Source organism: Suricata suricatta, chromosome 16 (genome assembly GCF_006229205.1).
Source record: "Suricata suricatta isolate VVHF042 chromosome 16, meerkat_22Aug2017_6uvM2_HiC, whole genome shotgun sequence".
NCBI lineage: Eukaryota > Metazoa > Chordata > Mammalia > Carnivora > Herpestidae > Suricata > Suricata suricatta.
In genome coordinates, this window is record NC_043715.1 from 45,358,147 (window position 1) to 45,382,367 (window position 24,221).

Consider the following 24,221-nt stretch of genomic DNA (forward strand, 5'->3'; position numbering starts at 1 on the left):
TCCGCATTAGTGAGAGTCTCAAGAGAACCAGGCCTTTCTGGACTTAGCCTCAGAAGCCATGCAGCACCTGTGGTTTTACATGAGCTATTAAGGCCAACAGAGATCAAAGGGAAAAGGACAGAATCCCTTCAAAAGCTTTAAAGACATGTTTTAAAACTGCTACAGTCTTGGGGCACCTGGGTGGCTCAGTCAGTTAAGCATCCACCTTCGGCTCAGGTCATAATCTCACAGCTCGTGGGTTCGAGCCCCACGTCAGGCTCTGTGCTGACAGCTCAGAGCCTAGAGCCTGCTTCGGATTCTGTGTCTCCTTCTTTCTCTGCCCACCCCCATTGGCACTCTGTTTCTCTCTCTCTCTGTCTCTCTCTCTCTCTCAAAAATAAATAAAACATTAAAAAAACTTTTAACAAAACAAAACAAAAACTACCAGTCTTTCTTCTTGCCACAAGGTATTTACATTCCTTCCACACACAATATTCCGTTTCTACAACCTCAAATCTCTCATTTATTTTGCATCAGGCTCATAGTCAAGGTCCACGATCTCATCATCCAGATCAGATCCAGAGGAGGGTCACACTACTGCCAGGATTCTGGAACTCTGGAGCACTTCCAGAGGGAGGGAAGCTGGTGCAACTATTTGGGAAGACAATAGATGATTATTTAGGACGGACTGCACTGCCTGTTATGGTAGCCACTAGTCACATACATCAGTGAAATCTAATATAAAGAAAAATGAAAAAGTCTTGAAAATTAGTTCCACCATTGTACTAGCCAATTTTATTTTTTTTTTTTTGAGAGAGAGAATGCAAGCAGCACAAGAGGGGCAGAAGAAGAGAGAGAATCTTTTTTTTTAATGTTTTAAATTTATTTTTGAGAGATAGAGAGCATGAGCAGGAGAGGGTCAGAGAGAGGGAGATACAGAATCTGAAGCAGGCTCCAGGCTCTGAACTAGCTGTCAGCACAGAGCCCAATGCGGGCCTCGAACCCACGAACTGTGAGATCATGACCTGAGCCAAGGGCAAATGCTTAACCGACTGAGCCACCCAGGTGCCCCAGAGAGAGAGAGAATCTTAAAGAGGCCTTATGCTCAGCATGGAGCCCAATACAGGGCTAGAACCCACAACCCTGGGATCATGACCCAAGCCAAAATCAAGAGTTGGAAATTCAGCCAACTGAACCATCCAGGAGCCCCTGCCATGGATAAATTTTAAGCATCAATAGCTGTATGTGGCTAGCGGAGACTGCATTGGACAGCACAGACATAGAACATGTCCACCCTTGAAGAAAGTCCTATGGAACAATCCTGAGTAGACAGTGTAAGTTCAGTATAACCTGTGCTCCAGAAATCCTACTCCTAAGTATATGTCTTACTCTGGAGTCTCCCAAAAGCATGCCTTGAGCCCAAGGGACAGGCGAGTTAGTCGGGAGGTATCCCCAGAGAACACAAGTGAGTGCGGAAACTGGGACTGGAGGAGAAAAAAGCCAAAGTGGTGAATTGTCTGGACTACAGTGAGGCAGGTAAGCACCCAGGGCACTTGCCTGACCCGACAGTGAGTGGCTCCCTAAGGACGCACCCCAGCCTCCTTGCTCCCCCACCCTCGTGCCAGCTCTGAAGGGGTGACTGCTGTGGACAACTCGAGCTCATTCCTACCGGGGACTCTCAAGGGCTTGAGGAGTCACACAGAACACGCCTCGGAATCGACCCAAAGCAAAGGGAAGCAAAAGTATTTACTCGCTGCCTCCCAACCCTCACAGGTTGGAAGATCGCGCCCCCGGGGGAGTTAATCCAGAGAAAGATGGAGTCGCATGAGGTGGGAAGCTGTCGAGGGGTTCGAGAACTGCCCCAGGTCTACAAGTGAGTGAAAAAATTAACAGGGGATACGGTGGGGGGCACCAGCTTGGGTGCTACGGAATATCGTAGAAAACCTCCCCCAGAGAGGATCTGTGTGAGCCTCACAGTGATAGGGAGCTAGAGACAATCTAAGTGTCCATCCCTAGGGGAGCAGATAAATGCCATGGGCACACCATGGAACACAGTGTGGCAGTTGGAAACGGAGAACTTGGTGTACACCAATATATGGAGAGATTTCAGAAACACAGTTATGTAAAAAAAAAAGAGGGGGGGGAGAAATAGAATGAAATTTATAGCACAACCCCATTTATGCAAATTGGAAATACACATACACACACAAAATCACAAATTATAAAGATACATCTTTGCAGCTATATATCAAGTGCATTAAAGTGGATACCTGTGAGTGGGTGATGTGGGAGTGGGGATCGAGTAAGAGAAGGGGGGGAAACCTTAGAGAGTCTTTCATGGGCCAATTGTGATGCTATGTTATGATCTGAAGAGTATGATTAATAACTTTCTGCACCTGAGGGCCAAGAAAGAAAAAACACAAGGAATGAAAAATATGAAGTATCTGCACATCAAAGCAATTCCCTACCTGCTACACAATTTTTATTACCACAGGGGGGTGAGGATAACAAAGCAACCAGACTCTGCCTGTCTTCTGGAAGCCCTCCTCACTGCCTTCTCCCCAGGCAGCCCCTGGAGTCCCCAGCAAGTTCTCTTGCCCCCAAGTATAAGAGGACCTCCCTACCCTTTCAGGCTACCTAGAGGGAGAGAAAGGAGAGCTGGCTGGCTGTGACCCCCCAAAGATTCCCATCTTCTTTGGTTGTATATAGAACAGGGGGTAAGCGCACGGGACGTTAGGCAAGTCATTTTTCTTTCCTGTGCCTCAGTTTCCTCGCCAGTAAAACAGGGATGATCACAAAAAGTAACAACTCATAGGAATGTTCAGAGCATAAAACGAGTTCCCAGAAGAGGCTTGAATGGGCAAAGCTCCCTCTCTACCTTTCAGGCAGCCTCGCCACCCTGCCCCGGTCCCTGCCCCGGTCCCTGCCCCGCTCTGCCAATTCCTGTCCCTCTACCTGACCGGGCCACAATCAATGGGGGGCGGGCTGATTGTCAAAGCTCCAGGAATTCCTACACTGGGTTCAAGAACTCCTTCGGTTCCTCCTGGGATTGAATTTCAGTTTCTCTTTCCATCTTAGCTTCATGCTGGGCGCGCTCACCTGGCCCCACCCACACCTGTGAGCCCATGAGCTCACCTTGCTCCACCACTCGCCCCACCCACTCATGCCTTATAAGCCATTGCGAAAACCACAATTTCCATTTGCCTTTTCACTTTACACACATCGGCACGATTGGTCACCTAACCTGGCTCAAAAGGAGAGCCATGCAGCCAGAGAACCAGTTGCAATTTGGCCATGGCCACGGCACAGGTCCTGGTGCTGGTGACCGCAGGGCTGAGCTTGGCCAGAGCAGGCCCCGTCCCCACTTCCAGACCCACCACAGCCTGGAGGGCCTGTGACTTTGGCAGGTTCAAATCTCTGTCACCAAGGGAGCTGGAGGCCTTCAAGAAGGCCAAGGATGCCTTGGTGAGTCCCCACTGCTGTGGGCTCACCTCCGTCCTCCCGCTGCAGGCCAGCCTCTCACCTTTCAGCCACAGTTAGCAACTGTCCTTTCTGCTGTGGGTTAAACTCCAGCCCTCCTGCTCGACCCACCTTCATCCCTGCTGCTGGGGGCCAGCCTCCAGCCCTCCTCCCGGGGGCTAATCTCCGCTCTTATTCTCTAGGAAAATTCGCTGAAAACCTGGAGTTGCACCACCCGCCCCTTCCCTAGAAACCGGGACCTGAGACAGCTACAGGTGAGTGCAAAGTGAGGCCACCCTTACCCGCCCCTGGCCCCTCCCCCTGACGCCCCGCTACCTCACCTGCCCTTCCCTGTCTCTGGTCTCCCCTCACCTGGCCTGAGCCCCAGCCCCCAGCCTCAGTTCTTCTTCAAGGGCTCCCTTGACCCCGACCCTCCCTTGGGTCCCTTTCTATCACCTCTGCCTGTCCCTGCGTCCCTATCTCTTTCACCTGTCCCTGTCACTTTTCACTCTCACCTAATTCCTTCTCATTTCTCTCTTCTTTTCACTCCTGTCTCCTCAAGCTTCTGTGACCCCCATGAGCCACCTCTCCTTTGTCCCATTTCACTTTTCCACCCTATCTTCCCTTACGTTTCCGCCTTCTTTGTCTGCATCCTTCTCTTGCCTCCCTCTCACCTGACCCATCCCCGACCCCCAACCCGTGTCACAAATCACCTGCCCTCCTGCCCCGCACTCCTGACCTGTCCCCACTTACCTGGGCCTTCTTCTTGCCTACGCTTCTCACCTGTTCTTCTCTCTTCTCTGCAGGTGTGGGAGCGCCCCGTGGCCTTGGAGGCTGAGCTGGCCCTGACGCTGAAGGTCCTGGGGACCATGGCTGACGCGTCCCATGGGGACATCCTGGACCAGCCCCTTCACACCCTGCGCCACATCCACTCCGAGCTCCAGGCCTGCGTGAGTGCTCGGGGCCCCCGGGCCGTGTATGTGGGCTCTGGGCATACGGGACCTCACCCCTCTGCCCTGGGCCCTGCCTCACACGCCACCCTCCTCTGCCCCCAGGTGTCCGCTCAGCCCACACCAGGCCCCCAGCCCCGAGGCCGCCTCCACCACTGGCTGCACCGGCTCCAGGAGGCCTCGAAGAAGGTGAGTGAGCTGAGAGCGGGATGGATGCCCGGGGCCCCTGTAAGGGGGGAGGTGGGCACCCCAACCATGGCGACCATGCCCTCCTCCCTCAGGAGTCTCAGAGCTGCCTGGAGGCCTCCGTCCTGTTCAACCTTTTCCGCCTCCTCAAAAAGGACCTGGAATGTGTCGCCAGTGGAGACCTGTGTGTGTGAGGACCCGGACCCGCCCCCAGATCTGAGACCCCAGACCTTATTTATGCGCAAAGCCCTGACCCTGCCTTAAGTTATTTCCTCTCGCCCCTTATTTATGGAGCCGTGGCGCTGACCTAGATCCAGAAGCAATGTTTGTTTTTCTACTTTTATACAATACGCACCAATAAACAGTCAGAAGTTGGACCCTTCTAGGACAGGCGGACCCTTGAATGTGCATTCGATTGTGAGTGTGTGACTGCCCGTGGATGTCTGTGTGGAGAAGGTGAAACGTGTAACTTCTATTTGTGTGTGCCTGACTTCTGCGGCTGCAGATTTAAGTGAGTATCTGCTTGAACCTGAATCTGAACAAGATGCATAATGGCATGTTCACGCCCACGTGTGCAGGGGTGTGCGCATTGAAGCACATGTTTATATGTCTCTCTGTCTATGTCTGTGGGAACTGGATACCCCTCTCTTCCGTGGGTACTTAGGACAAATGGAGGTCTAGACCAATCAAGATGCTTTATCCTGTAATATGTATCAGAAAGCCAACTCAAATGGGGAAAGCAAAAACGGGCTTATTATCACGCATAACAGAAGTCAGCTGGCATGGTAGTTCTAGGACTGGCTAATTAATGAATATTCAACAATTCTTTCCCTTTTCTTTTTTAAAGTTTATTCATGTATTTTGAGAGGGAGAATGCACACATGTGTGCAGGACAGAGAGAAAGGGAGAGAGAATCCCAAGCAGCCTCCGTGCTGTCAAGCAGAGCCCAGTGTGAGGCTCGATCCTGCAAACGAGGAGATCATGACCTGAGCCAGAATCAAGGGTCAGACACTTAACTCACTAAGGCACTCAGGTACCCCAGATTCTTTCCATTTCTGTTGGCTAATATTTTTTTTGAGAAGGAGAGAGAGCAGGGGAGGAGCAGAGAGGGAGAGAGAGAGAGAGAGAGTCCCAAGCAGTCTCTGCACTATGAGCACGGAACCCGATGTGGTGCTTGGACTCCTGAACCATGAGATCAAGACCTGAGCCAAAGTCGGACACTTAACCAGGTGCCCCTGTTGGCTGATGCTCACTCTGGCTGCCTCTTGGTCTCAAGATGGCAGCCACAGCTCCAGAGCTGTCGGAAACAATATCCTCCAAGTCATCACCAGCCACCTCAAATTTAATGGAGTAGAACAGCAGCCATTTTATCCCGCTCACAGATTCTGTGGGTCATGAATTTAGACAAGGCCCAAGGTGGATAGCTTGGTGAATCCCCATTGCTCCACAATGTCTGGGGCCTTGACCCTTCTCCCACAGTCCCACCTTCCAGAGAAACTCCCTGTTGGATGTACATGCTTGTCTCCTTAGCTAGAATTCAGTCAGGTGCCCAACCTTAAAGCAATCAGTAGCAAGAAATATAATTACAAAGATAGTGTTAAGGGAGTCTGGACGCTTCCGTCTCTTGAGCTCAGGGTCATGAATTTGAGCCCCACGCTGGGTGTAGAGATTACTTAAAAAAAATACACTTAAATTAAAAAAAAAAAGAAAATAGCATTGGACTGATCAAGATTCACCCCTGATACTAGAAATAAGGCCTTTCCCTGCAAACGTTTCCCATGGAGAGGGAATATCAAAACGAACCAGCCCCGCCCATTCCATCTCAGCCCTGGCCCCTGGAATCCCTAGACCTCTCCATGATTCAGAACCAAAAGAATTAGGAGCACCTGGGTGGCTCAGTGGGTTAAGCATCCAACTTTTGCTTGGGTCATGATCTCGAGGTTCATGAGTCCGAGCCCCACATCGGGCTTCACACCGATAGGACAGAACCTGCTTGAGAGTCTCCCTCTCTCTCTCTGCCCCTCCCCCACTTGAGTGTTTGTGCACGTGCTCGTTCTCTCTCTCAGAATAAATAAATAGACTTTAAAAAAAAAGAATTAGTACCTGCTGCAGAAGGGATGGGGGGAGGTGGCTCCAGGATTGCTCCAATGTGTGGCCAAATGCATCCTAATTCTAACAATGCCAGAGATTCAATAGGCCACTGGCATCCCCGGTTCATGCATGGTATGTGCTGGGATTTTTTTTTAATGTTTTTTTTTTTTTGATACAGAGAGAGACAGAGCATGAGAGGGGGAGGGTCAGAGAGAGAAGGAGACACAGAACCAGAAGCAGGCTCCAGAGCCTGACGCGGGGCTGGAACCCACAGACGTGAGATCTGACCTGAGCCGAAGTCGGAGGCTTAACCGACTAAGCCACCCAGGCGCCCCTGTGCTGGGATTTTTTTAAAGTGGCCACAAATTCTTTGACATTCCTCCCTTTAAGAGGTGGAATCAATGCTCCCTCCTCATTGAACTTGGACTTATGACTTCTTCAACCAATAGAGTAGAGTGGACGGCAAGTCGAGTGACTTCCAACCCCAAGTCCACTTAGCGCTCTTGGAACATGAGTTCTCAGACTCTCCCCCTGGGAACCCAATCACCAGGATGCAAGAAGCCCAAGCCCCATGAAGCAGCCACAGGTGCTTACTCTGGCTGACAGTCCCAGCTCGGCTCGGCTTTGAAACCATCCCTGCTCAGGAGCCAGACATGTGAGCGGAGAAGCGTCCAGATGATTGCAGCTCCCCAGCTGGAACAGAGACAAGCCATCCTCCATCCCCACTGTCCCACAATCAAGCTCGTGACCCACCCAATCTGGGAGCATAACAAAATAATATTTGCTTTATGCCCCTAAGTTTGGATTTTTGTGAAGCAATAGGTAGTTGGAACAGTGTGACAGCCACCAGCCCATCACAATCACTGGGAGGCGTGTTACAAGAAATTTATTACCAAGAGTAGCTCACTGAGGTTTCCGACCGGTTGAGTTCTTATCACATTACGGGGGTTTCAGAATTATCCCCATAGCTTCTAACTCTTACTCCTTTGTGTTCTCACGTGTTTTCTCAGTTAGGAGACAAAGGGCCTGAGTACAGCCATATACCAGAAATTACACACAACCCCGTAGCCACCTCTACTGCATTATACGGTATGTGAGGGACAGTGCCCCAGTTTGGGAGGGGGCAGCAAGTTGCCCAGCCCATGGCATGAATTTCTTTCCCGTTGCCTGACCCCTGCTTCCCAGGACTCTCTTGCAGTTTGGAATGGCCATCTGACTGAAGGCCTTCTTAAATTATTTAATTTATGTAAAGAATTTAAAACAGTTCTTGGCACAGGTTAAGCCCCATAATTGTGTTTATTGCTGTTACTCTTATTATTTTAGACTTTTTTTTCTTCTCTGACATGAAGAAAACTCTTCCATTTGTTCCCTTCCTTCCTGTTTAGTTCACTCGTATGAGGTTGTGACATCTGGAGCTGTGGTGGCCATTTTGTGACCAAGAGGCAACAAGCCTTGCATATGAAGCTATTCTTCTAAGGAAAGTAGAACGGAAGAGTAGGAAATTGGGTCCTTAGTGATATCCATAAGCCATTGCATCAAATCCCCAAACCTCCTAACTAGAGACTTCTTATTAAAGGAGATCACCAAATGTCTTAATTCATGTTAATTGGGTTTTCTGTATTCCACAGCCAAATATGCCCTCACAAATCCGTCTCTGTACATCCAGCATAAAACCTAGAGAAGGTAGTCAATTAATATTTAATACCATAGGGCGCCTGGCTGGCTCAGTTGGTAGAGCATGCGACTCTTAATCTCAAGGTCATGAGTTCAAGCCCCATGTTGGGCACAGAGCTTAGCAGATACTTGAATTCTGACCTATGACCCTTCTCAATATGAATGCTGTAATGGAAATAAGGTTGCAAATCCCTTCTTGGAAATGCCAAGTCCTAACAAAAATGTTTCAGCTGAATATATTTTGATTTTGCCTGTTCAGCATCCATTTCTCCTGGTAAAACTCCTCAGTTTTCCTTTGGGGAATGACCCCGTTTTCCAACTCCTTCATTTGCTTGGACACAGGAGTCAGGTTTGCTCCATCGGAGACACCATCTCCAGAGCACAGTGGCAAGGCTTCGTCTGGCCCCGTCCAGCCCGTCAGGAGAGCCTCTGTGTCAGCTGTTCCCTGTGCCTGGGGCACGTGCTATTACTCTCCTGCCACCACAAAGTCTTCACCTGCCGGGTCCCCATTCATCCCTTACGGCTCAGCTAACATCACCTTCTCTTTCAAAACTCCTTCTGCATGGGCTTCCTATTGCTTTTATCTGTCTACAACCTTCCCAGCTTACTTTTCTGGTGACTATTTAGGCTCGACCATGTAAAATTGCCAAGGACCGCCATTTCTAACCTACAGAACTGGCCATTTCATATAATTCAACCTGATTATTATTTTGGTAACCCCCATCCCCTCCCTTCAGGTTATACCATCCAGACCCATGACCCCCACATGGCCAATCAAAACGTTACATTCCTGGGGTGTCTGAGTGGCTCAGTCGGTTAAGGATCCGACTCTGGGTTTCGGCTCAGGTCATGATCTCATAGTTCGTGAGTTTGAGCCCCACATCGGGCTCCATTTGTTAGTGTGACACCTGCTTGGGATTCTCTCTCTCTCTCTCTCTCTCTCTCAAAATAAATAAATAAACTTAAAAAAAATTACAGTCCTTTGGATGCTACAGTCAGTGCTGGGGTGTCATGTGACTCCAGTCCAACCAATCAGAGCCCTTCCCTATTTTATTTTTTTAAATTTAGGATTAGAGATTTTTGCCATTTTGCCTTTAGGCTATGGGGCAAGAAGCACAAGTCTTTGTAAATAAATGGCCATTGCCCCCACCACATGTGGTTGAAGAGCAGGAATCTGAGCTGGGAGAAGCAGAGAGGAGAAATGAGTGAGAAAAGCATCTGGGTGGAACTGATCCTTGTTTCCGGTCTCTAAGGCCAAGTTCCTTGTAGCTCTACTCTTAATTGTCTGCTTCCCAGATATATGAGCCAACAATGCCGACTTTTTATGTCTAACTTAGGGAAGCTGAACTCCTGTCACTTGCTACCCAAAGACTCGGACTAAGACATGTCCTTGAACCTCTGGTCAGGGTCAGCTTCACTGGGCTCCCCCAGCCTCCTGTGCTTCTTACAGCAATATGGCTGCGGTTGCCTTGAGCCCCAGGAGGGCAGGGACTGGGTCTGTCTTAGTTGTTGCTGGGTCTCCAGTGCCCAGTACAAGGCCGGGCACAGAAGAGATACTCAGTCATTTCCCTTGGATGACACTATGCCTTCTCTCTCCTGGTATACCTGTTCCTTGGGTTTAAAGCTCTCAATTTTTTTATGTGGTTTTTTTTTTTTTTGAGAGAGAGAGAGCACCAGGGAGGCCCAGAGAGAGAAGAGAGAAATCCCAAGCAGGCTTTGAGCTGTCAGCACAGAGCCCAAGGCAAGGCTTGAATTTATGAACTGTGCAATTATGACCTGAGCTGAAACCAAGAGTCAGTCACTTAACTAAGACACCCAGGTGCCCCTTAAAGCTCTCAATTTTGAAAATCAAGCATGGCATTGACATTGATAAGTACTCCTCTACTAAAATAAAGGGGTTACAGGTGAAGGAAGGCAGATGGAGTGTCGTCCAAAGGGCTGAACCAGGGACCATGTTGGCCCCAAAGGTATCAGTGGATAGAGGCCAAGCTCTGAGATGGCAGTTCCGGATTCTGTTTCAAAGGCATGTACACCCCACCCCAAAGCTGGGGTTCCACAGAAATCAGACCGTACACTACTTCTACAGAAAACCCTCCATTGGCTTCCCACAGCTCTGAGAATAAAATCTTGACTCTTGACCCCAGCCCACAAGGCTCTTTAGAACCTGTTCCCTGCTCACCTCTCCCACTCCTCCCCTCCCACTCTCCCGCCACTGTCTCCAGACATACTACCTCCCACACACCAAACACACGCTTCCCTCAGGGGCTTTGCCTGTGCCATTCACTCTGCCTAAAATGCTTTTCCCTGACTCTTCCTACAGTGGATTTCTTGAGCTCCACCACCACACTCTGAGCCCCGGATCTGAAGGAGGCCTCCCCCGTCAGCCCTTGTCCTCTCCCATTTTCATTCTTCACACGGCACTATTTACCACCAGACATGTTGTTTACTGTCACACCCTCCCCCCCAGCCCTGTGGAATATAAGCTCCACGGAGCAGGGGTTTCTCGTTCTGTTTTATTTAACTATTTTGTTCACTGTTATATCCCCTGCACGGGGCCAGGCACACGGTACATTCTCAAGAAAGCTTTATCGGGTGAATCAGAGACAGTCTAGTCAGATGGTTCGGTGTGCAAGATTTGGAGGCAGTCGCTCTCCAATGTGGCTCTGCCCTTTGGTGGCTGTATGGTCTTGGGCAAGCTCCTTAATCTCTCTAAACTTCAGTTTCCTCCTCTAGAGAGTCGAATACACACACACCACACACATCTGCTGCAGAGAATAAATGCAATCTTGCTGAGTGACTCCATTTTGCTGGGCACTGGCTTGCACGATCTCTACTTGCATCAGGGAGGGCTTGTGAGCACAGTGCCTGGCGTGTGGGAAGCCCTCCGTGGCCAGGAGTCGTGATGACTGAGATAGAGCAGTGTGGCTGGGCCACTGGGTGAGGGAGCCTCGTGGCATATGAGTCTGGTGCTTCTGTCCTTGCTGCTTCCCACCCTGTCTGCCCAGATCCATCCCCCTCCCTCCTGCTTTGTTTCTATTCCTGTCTCACTCTCCTCCTCCCCAGGCCTCAGGGGGCCCCTGGCTGGCAGGAAGCCTTCTTCTACCTTCTCCAGGATCAGGGAGGAGTTTTCACTGCAGGCCCCCTCCCCACCAAGGGCTGGGGCACCCCCACGGAACCAACTTCCCTTCCCCAGACATAGCCCTCAGCCTCACCTGAGAAACTCCTCCACACACACCTTTCTGTGTTCCCAGCAGACCTAGGATCTCTCAGATTCCAGGCAGTGACCAATGAGCATTTTGCCTCATTCCCTCCGCCAGGCTGACTTTGGATACCTCTGCTCAGCTAACTAAGGCCTTTAGGGCCATTCCCTGGCTTCCAGACTTCCAGACGACGCCAAAAGCAATATAGTGTAGTAGAGAGGCGCAGACGCTGAGGTCAAACCGCCAGCTCCCCCATTTCCTCATCTGGGGGCCTTGGGCTAGTCACTTTCATTTCTCCCTGCTTCAGATTCCTGACTGTAAAATGGGATTAAACATATCCACTTCAAACAGCCAGCTGTCTGACCTCAGAGAGCTGAGCTGTGCTTAGCACAGTGCCCATGTGTGGAACGGATATCCACCAGCTGCTCAGAAGTAGGGTTCTATGGTTAAGAATACAGACTCAGAAGTCAGGCTGCCTGCCTTTTTAAATCCCCATTTTGCTACCTTCTGTTCTGGTTATGTGACCTTGGATAAGTTACTCTCCTGGGCTCAATTTCCTCATCTGCAAAACAGGATAACCAGTGTGGATATACCAGGGTTGTTCAGAGGATTAAATGCCTATAAGTGCTTCGCACATAGTAAGCACTCACTAAATGGTAGCTATTACCATTTTTATTATTCCCACCTCTAGGTCAGAGGACAGGATTTTTATTATTCCCCACCTCTAGGTCAGAGGACAGGAAACTATTTGCAAGTCTCCCTGGTCCCAATGAGCCATCCTTTCTCACTTGAGTCGTAATGCTGTTAATTCAGGTCACACACACACATACCCCCCCAAAACACACGGACACACACAGGTCAGCCAGAGTGGCCTCAGACACAGAAAAAAGTTTAATTCTGCTGCGGCGGAGGGTCCCGGCTCCGGCAGGGAGGGGAGGATTTGGTTTTGGATCTTGTTCATGTGGGCATTTATTTGGGGTAATTGGAAGGGATAGGGGAGAGTCTGGTCCTTCCAGTGGGACCTGCCCGGGAGCGTGTGTAGTGGGAAGAGGTAATCAGGAGATATAGGGAGACTGAACAAGACATGGGAGGGAGAAAAGACGACCGGACAGAGAGACACAAATGGGGAAGGACAGAGACATAAGACAAAGAAGACAGAGGGCAGGGCAGAGAGGAAGGGAACAGAGAAAGGGGGGCCCCAAGCCAGACCCGACGGGACCAGGGAGGTGAATTGGGTGGGGGTGGGGGCTTTGGAGGCCGCCGCGGGACAGAATAGGATCTAGTCCAGCCAGATACAAGAAATGGGCCCCTCGCCCCCGCCCCGGGTCCCGGGCGGGAGGAGGGGGCTCGTGTCTCAGTGCTGCAGTGTCGGGGGGGCCCTGCCCCTCCCCGCGCTTCGCTGTGTAAGGCACCGGCTCCAGCGAGGTCCGCGAGCGCGCGGGGGGAGGGGCAGGAGGGGGGCGAGGAGTCCTTGGAGGAGGGGGGCCCGGCTGCCCGCCCCCTAACTCCCCGGGACCCGGGGGCGTGGCCAAGAGCTGTAGACGGGTCAGCCTCGCCCCCTTCAGGGAGAAGGGCGCATCTCCCCCCTCCAGTCCGACGACTAGGCGCCGCGCTTTCTCCCCCGGGTCCTGCCCCAGCGTCCGGGTGGCTGGGCGTTTGTCCGCGGCACCCAGGCGTCCCGGCGCCCGCCCGCCGCTCACACGGTACTCTCCAGCATCCACTCGGTGCTGGTAAAGGCCAGGCGTGCCCTGGCGGAGCCCAGCCCCAGGTCTCCGTCCTCCCCGGCCGCGCCCCCTCCGGCCCCGTCCAGGTGCGGCGTGGACCGGTGGCGCTTTGTCCGCCGGGCGCGGCGCGGGTAACTGTGGCTCTGGAAGAGCGCCCCGTAGTCCCCGTCGAACGAATAGCGCTGCTGAGGCCTCGGCCGAGCCGGGGCCCCCCCAGGAACCAGAGCTAGAGTGGGGGGCGCCGAAGCTGGCGGCCCCAGGGCCCCGGAACGGCTCCTCCGAGGGCCCACCGCGGCCCGAGACTCCTCCCCAGAGGTTTCCTCAGACGGCAGCAGGCACAGCGAGGTGGCTGAACCGCCCAGGGAGCGTCCAAGGACGGCCTCCGACTCCGTGGAAGCCATCTCGGCGGCGGTGGCCTTCGCCTCGACCGCCAAAGAGGCAGCAGCTGGGGACGCCACCTCTCGCAGCGCCTCGTAACGGTCTTGCGCCGGCGGGGGCGGGGCCTGCGATGCGCCTGCGCCGTTGGTCTGCGAGCACACGTGGCTGACCCGCGGAGGCGATCTGGAGGTACCCTTGACGCGGCGGCCATCTCCATCGCCGTAGACCTTATAGCGGATCATGAGCAGAACGATGAAGACGAGGACCGAGGCGACGATTACGCCCCCGATGGCGATGATCATGGTGCCACCCAAGAAATGGGCCCTCAGTGGGCGGCAGGGCGCGGGATCCCCGGCAGTGGTGAACTGCACACAGCCCACCACTCGCGTGGCCGGCAGTGCAGTGGCCCCGTCGTCGTAGACTGCCAGCACGCACAGGTCGTAGGCGCGGCCTGCTGCCAGATCATTCACCAGGAAGGTCTGGCTGGTGGATGGGATCATCCTGCAGGAGGGGACAGCATCAGCGCTGGGTTAGCTCCACTATGAACGGCACCGCTTCCTCTGCATGTCCCACCCATGGTGACCAATAGGGACCAAGCCATGCGTCCCTACCGATATTTCACCCTCTATGGGATAATAGCAACCATTCAAGCAACACATTTCCATCCTGTCAGGACCACTGTCATAGGCCACACCCCTCATCTGCAAGCCCAGACCTCAGAACCACTCCCTGTGGTGTCTCATCACCTACTAGGATATTACCTGCCATTCGTGTTCCCTTATCTACTTATCCGGCCCATGCCTGGGAGGAGTGCTATAGCTTTTAAGTCCTGCCCTTAAGGAAAACGCCTTAAATTTGGGACAACTGCCATTCAGGGTCTCTGATCTACATATTTCCATCCTTTAAGGGGCCCCAATACTATAGCCCATCTCCAGTTTCCTTCATGTCCCATCCTCACTCAAGTGGACACGGAAGTCAACTCATACCCCCTGTCTTACTTCTACTGGAACAATGGATGCTCTTCTAGTTCCTTTTTTCTATGTATCCCCATCCTATCTAGGAAACCACATACAGGCCACGCCCCTCATCTCTATGTCCCACTTTGGGTACATACATCTAGCTGCCTCTATTTCCAAGCCCCTCAGCTACATATTCCCAGCCACCAAGGGGCCCTGGCTATAGGCCACTCCCCTTCTGATTGATGGGTGCCTTCCAAGCCCTCCACAGCGCCTACTAGAGATGGTTTCCATACTGTGCCTGGGACCATGTCTGCTCTTTGCATGTCCTGCAGTTGCCTTGTGTTCAGACTGTGCCCCATACCACCAGAGGTCGTGAAATCAGGCCCCCGGGGTAAGTTAAGTTTCATCCACGAGTGCATCAAAGGTAACCAAGCAAGCATGCCACTTTCTTTCGATAGGCCCCTTCTCCCTAATGAGGGACTGTGCAAAGAAGTGGCTACACTGACAAAGCCTGGGAGCCTGTGTTTGAGTCTCTCCTCTGCCCCTTGCTAGCTCTGTGGCCTTGGGCACATTTCTTAACATCTCTGTGCCTCATTTCTCCAAAATGGAGATCTTAAGAATTCCTTCTTGGGGCACCTGGGTGGCTCAGTCGGTTGAGCATCCAGCTTCGACTCAGGTCATGATCCTGCAGTTTATGGGTTTGAACCCCACATCAGGCTCTATGCTGACAGCTAGCTCAGAGCCTGGAGCCTGCTTCGGATTCTGTGTCTCTCTCTCTGACCCTCCCCTGCTCGTGCTGTCTCTGTCTCTCAAAAAAAAAAAAAAAAAACATAAAAAAAAATAAATAAATAAAACATTAGAAAAAAAAAAGAATTCCTTTTTAGAGAGAGTGTGAAGTATGAATGAGCTAACATACCTAAAACCTGGCCCCGGATAATTTCATCATTATTAGCTTGCATCCCATCCTGTGCTGGCCCGTGACCCTTGCTGTGGCTCACACTTCACTGCCAGTGGCACTCTTCCCCATCTGTAAGACCATTCCTGCTAGGCCTCGACCCTCTTTGGTTGAGCACATCCCTTCTGTGCTGTTTGCCACATCCAGCCTTGGCTAAGCCACGACTGCCACCTCCACATGGATGTGTACGCCCAGCACTCCCCCTCACCCATAAAACTCATAGTGGGTGACCAGAAACAAGGACTGTTGCCTCATCTTCCCCAAGACTGTGCAGGGACTCCATCTCCTCTGAAAGGCCACGCCCCCCTCCCACCCCTGCACAGGCCTCTTGCCCCTCAGCAACTTCACATTCCCTCTAACAAGCCACTTCTGCTACCTCTGGTCCTAAAGCCCACTCAGCTCCCTTATACCAAGAGCCACCTGCTTCAAATCAAAAGATTTCAAGTAAGCCCCCCCCCATTAAGGCCCACCCGCATTTCCAACTCACCCTCTGCCTGCCATTTCACACACTGCCCCCATCCGCTTCCAACCCTGGGCTCCTGGCCATGAGTCTTCCTCTTCCTGTCATCTCTCCTCCCAAAGAGTCTTGGATTCCTCTTGCTCGTTACCCCCAAAATAACCAGTTGCTAGGGACTCCCCACTTTTCAAGGGCAGAGGCTGGTTCCTTAAGAAAGCTTCAGCCCATGTGCCTGTAATTGGCTGCAAGACCCAAGCAAGCAGCAGGGCAGGCTTCTGGTTGGATGTCACCTCCGCCCATGGCAGCAGGGAGGAGGTTAACCCCTGCAGCACCATAGCCCAGGCATCGGTGATGGGGGACAGAGGACTGGAACTGTGGCCTTGAGGGGAAAGGGAGACCAGGGGTTTGTTGGCCTGCTGGGGACAGAGGGCCACCGCAACATCTGCAACATGCATCGTCTGAGGTCTGTGAACCTCCCCTCACCCCATCACACAGAGGCCAAGAGTTCAAGAAAAAGAGAAACAGGGAGGTGGAGAGTCACAGAAACCGAAAGTTATTGACAGAAATGTATAAACCTCCTCCCCTAATCCCTGCCTGGCAAACAGCAGGGGCTCAATAAATGTGTGTTCCATGTATAAAGGGCAAGATTAGGAGTTAGAAGGGTAAGGGCTGGAATCCTAGCTCTGCTACTTCCTCCATGACCTTGAGCAAGGGAGTCGTCCCCCCCACTGAGTCTCAGTTTCCCTGTCTATAAAATGGGAAGGGGGATCATCACTGCTTCCCGGCAGAGGCGGGAAGATCAAATGAGAGAGCACAGCGTCTCGCACAGAGCAGGGTCTCAGTGCCTAATAAGGGCAGGAGGGAGAAAGAGTATAGCCAGACAGGCAAAAGCAGGAGAATAACAGAGATGATGGGAGAAAGTAACCCTTCAGTGCCTCTCCATGCCGTCCAGACCTGTCCACACCAGCGCAACGGCTTCTAACCCAGCAGATGGTAGAAATAACTTAGGGGTGTCTATAAAATGAGAGGGGGTATCATCATGGCTTCGCAACAAAGCAGGGAAGATCAAATGATCATACTTCCTGTTTTCTGTTCTACAATGTACCTGACGTGTTGGTACGCTAACACTGCTATGAGTCGATCACGAGCATGTGAGTAGATTTCATGTTCCAAAATGTTCATCTGACAAGGTACAGAATCAAACACCTTGGCCAGCAGTGACATAGACCATGAACCCCAGAGAGCAGATATGCTGCTGGGCACATTCAACGTTATAACTCCAGTGCCCAGCCCTCCTCTGGCTTGTGTGGGTTCTCAACTGAGATGTACTGAACACAGGAAAACCGGAAAGAGATAGTGAGACAGAAACAGGGAGACGGAGACAGGGCGAACGAGGGCCATGTAGAGAACCACAGCTGAGCAAGGCCAAGGCAGTGGGCAGCTGGGAAGGGGGGCCCCCTGGAGGAGGCTGCGGTCCCGGGATGCAGCACCCACCTGTACACAAGGGAGTCATCCACGGAGCTGTTGTACTGGACCTGATACATGCGGATGCCAGGCACGGGCCTCTGGGCCGGCCAGCGGATGAGCACCGAGTTCGAGGTGAGCTCCGCCGCCACGAGCCTGCGCTCCGAGGCCGATTCGTTGGCACCGGGTCGGCCGGGCGTGGCGATGTCAGAGGAGCCGGGCTCAGTGAGGGGCGGCGGGGCGGCCGGAGGGGGCGCCATCAGAGGCAGGGGCACCACGCACACCTCCACAGGGGCCGTCGCTTCCCCGGCAGCGTTGGAAGCGATGCATGTGAAGGTGCCACTATCCCTTAAGGTGGTGATGGTTACATCCAGTGTCCCGTCCCCCCGAACCCGGGTCCGGCTCGAGTTCCCCAGTAACCGCCCATCGGGTGCGACCCAATGGACCACGGGCTCAGGGTCGCCCACAGCGCGGCACCGGAGGCTGACCGCCTGGCCCTCCACCACCAGGGCCCGGCCCCCTGCCTGCCGCGTAATGAGCGGGGGTTCACACAGGAACTCTTCCTCGGGGATGGACCAGAAGTAGCGGTCGGTGAGGTGCTCGGGGGTGGCGCAAGTCTCCAGGTCGTCCTCGCGGGTCAGCCGCCGCAGCCACAGCAGCTCGCAGTTGCAGTGCAGAGGGTTGCCCCCGAAGCTGACCGTGAGCGGCGTGGGCGGCTTCGGCCCCGAGCCCTGGGACCTCAGGAAGAGCCCGTCGGGGGGCAGTTTATGGAGGCGGTTGGAGGTCATATCCAGGCGAACCAGTTTGTGCAGCTGCACAAAGGTGCCTTCAGCGATGTGGTCGATGAGATTGTGGTCCAGCGTGAGGGTGTTCAGGTTCACCATCTGGCCCACAGCCTCCCATGGCAGGGCCTCGAGATTGTTGTAGGACAGGTCCAGGTCCTCCACGGTGGACAGGAAGGCGTCGAAGGCAGCCGACTCGACCCGACGGATCTGGTTGTTGCCGAGGATCAGGTGGCGGAGGTTGCCCAGGCCGCGAAGCTGGTCGCCACGCACCTCGGCCAGGCGGTTGCTGTCGAGGTGCAGGGCGCGGAGGGCGCGGAGGTCAGCGAAGGCGCCGGCGGCCACCTGGCCGATGGTGTTACGGGACAGGGTGAGGTGCACCAGGCTGGTCATGTTGGCGAAGTCTCTGCGGCGCACGGCCGCGATGAAGTTGTCGGTGAGCCGCAGCTCCACCACGCGCCGGTCGATGGCCGGCGGCACGAAGAGCAAGCCGGTCTTGGCGCACAGCATGGTTAGCGTGGGCGCCACGTTCTGGCAGATGCAGCGGCCGGGGCAGGGCTGCCCGCGGGATGCCCCGGCCCAGAGCAGCAGCAGAAAGGGCAGGGCGGCAGGTGTTGGCGAGGGGAGCGGGGAGGAGAAGGGGCCCGGAGCCATGGTGCAGAGGGAAGGTGGGAGGACTGGAGTGTGAGACCTGCAAGGGGAGGAGACAGGTTACCCAGGCACAGGGCTTGACCACCAGTGTGGCCACCCACAATGTCCTACTAGAAGTCGGCCCCAGGTCCCTGCCTTCCTGACATCTGGGCCCCAATAGCAGCAGGACTGATTATCACCTGGCATGCATTAGTTCTTAACAGACAATATTTCTGTGCTGATTGGTAAATTGCACTGCCCACCCCCCCCCACCCCACCCCCGCCTCCAGGGTCCTAATCCCTACTCTGACCTTCCTCTAGGAGACCCAGACCTCTCATGAGTTCCCAGCCAGAGGGAGGAGGTGACACCTGGCCCAGTCTGGGCCTTCCAGTACCCACTAAATATTTTTAAAAACCAGGGTTGACTAGGGTTTAAGGTCGTGGATTTCAAAGCCAGTGTCCCTGGGTTCCAATTCCAGCTTGGACACTTACTAGCTGTGTGACCTCGGGCAAGTGTCTGAACCTCTCTGAATCTCGGTTTCTTCATCTGTAAAATCAAGATAAAAACAAGCCTTACCTCTGTGAGGATTAAATGCATTAATGAGCATAGTGTACTTAGAACCATGCCTGGCACCTAAAATGTGTTCAATACCCATTGGTAATCATTCTCATCATGATCATCGAGGGCCCAATATGTGCCAGGCATAGAAGTGTGTGCTCTATTATTAAGAGTAAGTGCTCTGAAATCAAACAGACTCAGGTTCAAGTCCTGGTTCCCCATTTGCTAGCTCTGTGACCACAAACCAATGATTTCCCCTAACTAGGCCATAAGTTCCTAATTTGTGCAACAGGATGACAATCATACCATCTTCATTGGGTTGTTGCAAGGGTTGAGTGAGCTCATTCATGGGGGCTACTGAGCACAGGGCCTGACACACAGTAAGTATTCAGTAAACATTAAGGGCAACCCTCCGCCCCCACCCACCCCCACCCTCCCACACACACACCCTTGGGAGCAGCAGAGGAAATCTGAAGGTAGGAGGCGCTGAGAAAAACACAGCAGTCTTCCTGCTCAGCCTTGGGAAGTCCTTCTCTGAACTTGGTTTCATCCTGGGCTCTGGTGGGCTCCCAAGCAGTGGGCAGACTTCTACGCTCACATCAGCGGGCACATACAAGCCCCATACGTGCCCACACTCACACACACCCTCACACACTCACGCTATGCCTCTGCTCCAGGCAAAACCTTCCGGCGGGGATTTCCCTGCGGCGGCTGCAACCCACGGCGTGTCAGCTCCCATCACAACACGGGGTGGGTGGGGGGGTGAAGAGGGAAGGATGGGAAGGGGGCGTCCCTGAAACTGTTTTCACCCCACCCTGCACCTCGTGCCTGCTGGCCCACCTCCTAGGGATCTACAGTTTGGGGCTGTGGCCTGCTGTGGCCCTGATCCTTTAGCTTGTGGGGAGGGGGACCAAGAGAGTCAGAGAGAGAGGGGCAAAGAGACAAGGAGAGACAAGTGGGCGAGGGGAGATAAGGACTGGCAGACACAGGGAGACAGAGTCAGAGACGGAGACAAGTGGCCAAAAAGAGAAAGAATCTGAGGGGCGTCTGACTGGCTCAGTCAGTAGAGCATGCGACCCTGGATCTCAGCCTGGTGAGTTCGAGCCCCACATTGGGCAAAGAGCTTACTTGAATGAATGGATGAATGAATGAAAAGAGAAAGACTCTGAAAGGTGCAGAGGCAAGAAGCCGGAACCAAGACAGACTGAAGCACTAAGAAAGGAGGAGACAGGCAGAGAAGGGTATTGAGCCCAAGAGATGGGAGAATAAGAGTAAGGGAGAGGCAGGAAGAGAATCCTAAGAGATTACAGAGAGACAAGATGGAGGAAGAGATAAGAGACAGACTGGACTAGAGAGAGAAAAAGAGGCAGAGGCCGGACGTCCCACCATCTCTGAGCACACCTCTATTAATTTGTCTTGCGCCACGCCTGGGATCAAACTCTGTATCACATAAAAACCTGAAAGGCACAACTCCCGAGTTGGAAGGCCCTGCTCTGCACCTGCCTGCCTGTGGGGTCTCTACGACTCAGAATCCCGATCTATGAAACAGAAGTACCCAGTTTTGCCCTCCCACTGCTGGGGTGGGACTCAAGTTGAAGGGATAATAAGACCAATGAAAACAGCTAACATTTATTGAGTGGACGCGCAGCCCTGCAAGAAAGAATCCGGGCCTGACTGCTCCGGTTCACACCCCAGTTCCCTGCTATGTGACTTGAATCAAGTGACTTCCCCTCTTTGTGCCTCAGTGTGCTCCTCTGTAAAACGGGGATAATGATAGCACCTACCTCATGGGGTTGTTATGAGGATTCAGAGACAAAACACTGTAACGTGTGTGGAATAGTTCCTGGCACACTAAACACTACATGAATGTTAGCAGCTATTATTAATTTCATTTATTATTATTATTATTATTATTATTATTATTATATCATGTTCTCTGGCTCTCTCTAAGCCACCAGCCCATCAGTCTACCAAGAGCTCTTCCCACATGCATGCACACATACACACACCCCCAAAATGGTAAACCACGTCCATGCCGCTCTCCAAATGCAGGGTTCACCTGATGTCATGGAGCTCACTGTACCCCCTACTGATATTATCAGGAGACTGCCTCGTCCTAACCACCTTTCCCAGAGAGGGGAGACTTCCAGGCCCGAGACCCCCACCTGCCACCCATGCCCTGGCTCTACCATCAGCCCTGATCCAAACGTGATGCTCCTGACCTTGTTGTCATGGCCGCCCCCTCCCCCCGCCCTGGGCCCCTTGGACACTGCCATGCCCTGCCCTGAAATCCATACCAGGCAGGGCTCCAGGCCTCCAGCTGGCTCAGAACGGGCCCAACCACTCCACATCTCTCTCCCCGGCCTGCGGGACCCCACTCACCTCTCTGCAGGGAGTCAGGGCCTGGGCCGATACCTGCAAAGGAACAAAATGACCCTATTAGCATCCTTCTGGCTCCTCGCTGAAGACCTGCCTCAGAGACCATCTCAGCCAAGGAAGTCCCCGGTGTGATCATTCTCTCGGCCCTCCTGCTGCAGGCCCTGCATAGGCTCAGAGAGACCCAGCGAGGTGTTTCCAGAATCCAGGGAGTCAGGTCTCAGAACTGTTCACCCTCCAAAGCCCAGGAGTCCAGGACTTTAACCCTTTGTCCTCTGTGGGCTCAGGAGGCCAGGAACTCCAGCCCCCTCCTCCTTCCAACTCCAGAGTCCAGGTCTCAGTTTCTTCCCTTCTCAAGACCCAGGAATCCGGCCTCCAGGCAGCCTTCTCAGATCCAGGATTCCAGGCTCCCGGTCTCCTCCTTCCAGAGTTCACAACCCAGTCCCCCAACTTCAAAGAGCTGAGTGGTACCCGGGGTAAGAAAGAGCCAGCGGGCCCTATCCGTACCCATGACACCACTGTCACACCAACATGTGTGGACATGCCAAAACCCACGTGGGCCCAAATCTCTACATCTGGATTTCCGTGGACACACCAGTATGATGTGTGCCCCTCACCCTCCATGGCCTCTTAGCCCGGCATGTGGACACATTTGTGTCCTTGGACCCCCCGAATGGACCCCAGCATACCACAGGTCACACCACATGGGCCCCGATCTCACTGGACCAAGAAGTGGGATCAACCTTACGCCAGGAACTCAGGCACACATGTGCATATGCCTTGCACATAGACCAATCCCCAGAGACCAACACTGACACATAAATGGACTCACAACATAGACCCACACTCTCAAGGTTGACACGCCTGCACACAATCACATGTACAACATTGACTTTCCCTGGCACATTCATACATACTCACAGAGACACACAACAGAGAAACCCATGTGCCCTCTTACAGACAATCGGGTACGTGCACCTATAAGAGATAAACACTTGCACACTAGCCAACACACAGGGGCACACACATATATACTCACTTGCACAATCAAAGATACACAGGTGCATGCTTTTAATGCCCAAACACACCCATACACACTCATACAACTTCGCATAGCTCCATGATACATCCCCACACCAACCGAGGCACAAATGCACACATTAGCTGATACACACCTCACACACATGACACAGAACTACAAGCACACACAGACACACAAAACTGATACACGAGCATACAGGCACTAAAAGATTTACCTTGCACAGACATTCTGGGATGTTCACGCATAAGACACACGCTCACACAACAGCCCTGTGAGGGATTTACACACTTCCAAAATACTGAACCATGGTAGCATAGTCAACAGATAGGCATAGATTCACACTCACATCCAGTCACGGACACACATCCCTCCTAGCCCTGAGGTGCCCCCACCCCACCTAGTTCCCAGGCCAAAGAAATCCTAACATGCTTCTCTCCCAGCACATCCCCCAACCCCCAAACAAGGCACAAGCCAGGGCCTGAGGTCAGAGTTCAGCAGGTGGAGTCTCAAAGGATTGGGGGGCCGAGTCCCAGAGCCCCGGCACAAGGCAATCCTTCCACTCTCAACCCGAAGGTCCCCCGGCCTGGCCATCTGTATGCCTGCAACTCCGGCCCCCATCTGCGGGAGATCTGGCAGGTGGGGGGATCGGGGTGGGGTGGGTGGGGAAGGGACGGGTCTGTGCCCATCCCCTCGGGCCCATCTGTCCATCCCTCGGCCTCTCATCCCTCCATCTGTCCACCTACCGGCCGCCCATCCCCCCCACCCCAGCCACCGGGAAAGGGAAGACATGGCCGTCTCCCCCAAGGACCGCTGAGGACCCCCCAATTGACATAGACCGAGGGAGCGGCAAACTCCCCTCCCCCAAACCCACACAGAGGCCTGGACCCACAAGGAACGAGCCCCAGCCCCAGGCCGCCAACCTGACGTGGACGCACAGACACACACCCTCGAAGACACACAACCCGCAGACACACAGACACACACAGACACACACAGACACACACACACAAATGGACACCAGAACGGGCACACCCGGCTACACAAACCCTCGGATGGACATCCAACCTGGACACAAACACCCAGCGCAGCCAGCCCCGCGCACACACTCGTTGGGGGGGGGGGGGAACCCACACCTGGGCACACAACCCACGCACACACACCTGCACACAGCCCCTCCGATGGGCGCGCGACAGCCCCCCAGACACACAGCCAGAGGAGCAGCCGCTCGGGGGACACACGCGCGCGGCCGGACACAGCACCTCGGCTCGACACCCAGCACACACCCGGATGGCCACACAAGCAGGGCGCCGCACACGCCGGCGCCGGGCACACACAGGGCCGCGCGAGCGCACGCCG

The 24,221-nt window shown here is 53.6% G+C and overlaps 2 protein-coding genes and 1 non-coding gene across 4 annotated transcripts; 2 read left to right on the plus strand and 1 right to left on the minus strand.

Annotated features, from left to right (window-relative positions):
- Positions 1-3,273: 3,273 nt before the first annotated feature.
- Positions 3,274-7,163, plus strand: IFNL1 (interferon lambda 1). Its single transcript, XM_029926136.1, has 6 exons — positions 3,274-3,444; positions 3,642-3,713; positions 4,245-4,388; positions 4,494-4,577; positions 4,670-4,764; positions 7,133-7,163. Exons 1-6 carry the CDS (start codon positions 3,274-3,276, stop codon positions 7,161-7,163), a joined length of 597 nt encoding a protein of 198 aa, XP_029781996.1.
- Positions 7,164-8,378: 1,215 nt separating this feature from the next.
- TRNAK-CUU lies at positions 8,379-8,451 on the plus strand. The gene has a single exon. It is a non-coding gene; the product is annotated as a tRNA-Lys (tRNA).
- A 3,956-nt stretch (positions 8,452-12,407) lies between these two features.
- LRFN1 (leucine rich repeat and fibronectin type III domain containing 1) lies at positions 12,408-24,158 on the minus strand. 2 transcript variants are annotated; one of them, XM_029925729.1, is made up of 5 exons: positions 24,125-24,158; positions 21,745-21,862; positions 19,381-19,435; positions 17,507-18,949; positions 12,408-14,142 (listed from the first exon to the last, which is right to left on the minus strand). In XM_029925729.1, the coding sequence occupies exons 4-5, from the start codon at positions 18,910-18,912 to the stop codon at positions 13,236-13,238; spliced, it is 2,313 nt and encodes a 770-aa protein (XP_029781589.1). In that variant the 5' UTR covers positions 18,913-18,949; positions 19,381-19,435; positions 21,745-21,862; positions 24,125-24,158; the 3' UTR covers positions 12,408-13,235. The 2 variants fall into 2 exon arrangements, with proteins under 2 accessions (XP_029781589.1, XP_029781590.1); XM_029925730.1 differs by lacking the exons at positions 19,381-19,435; positions 24,125-24,158 and having other exon boundaries at positions 21,830-21,862.
- Between the last annotated feature and the right edge of the window lie 63 nt (positions 24,159-24,221).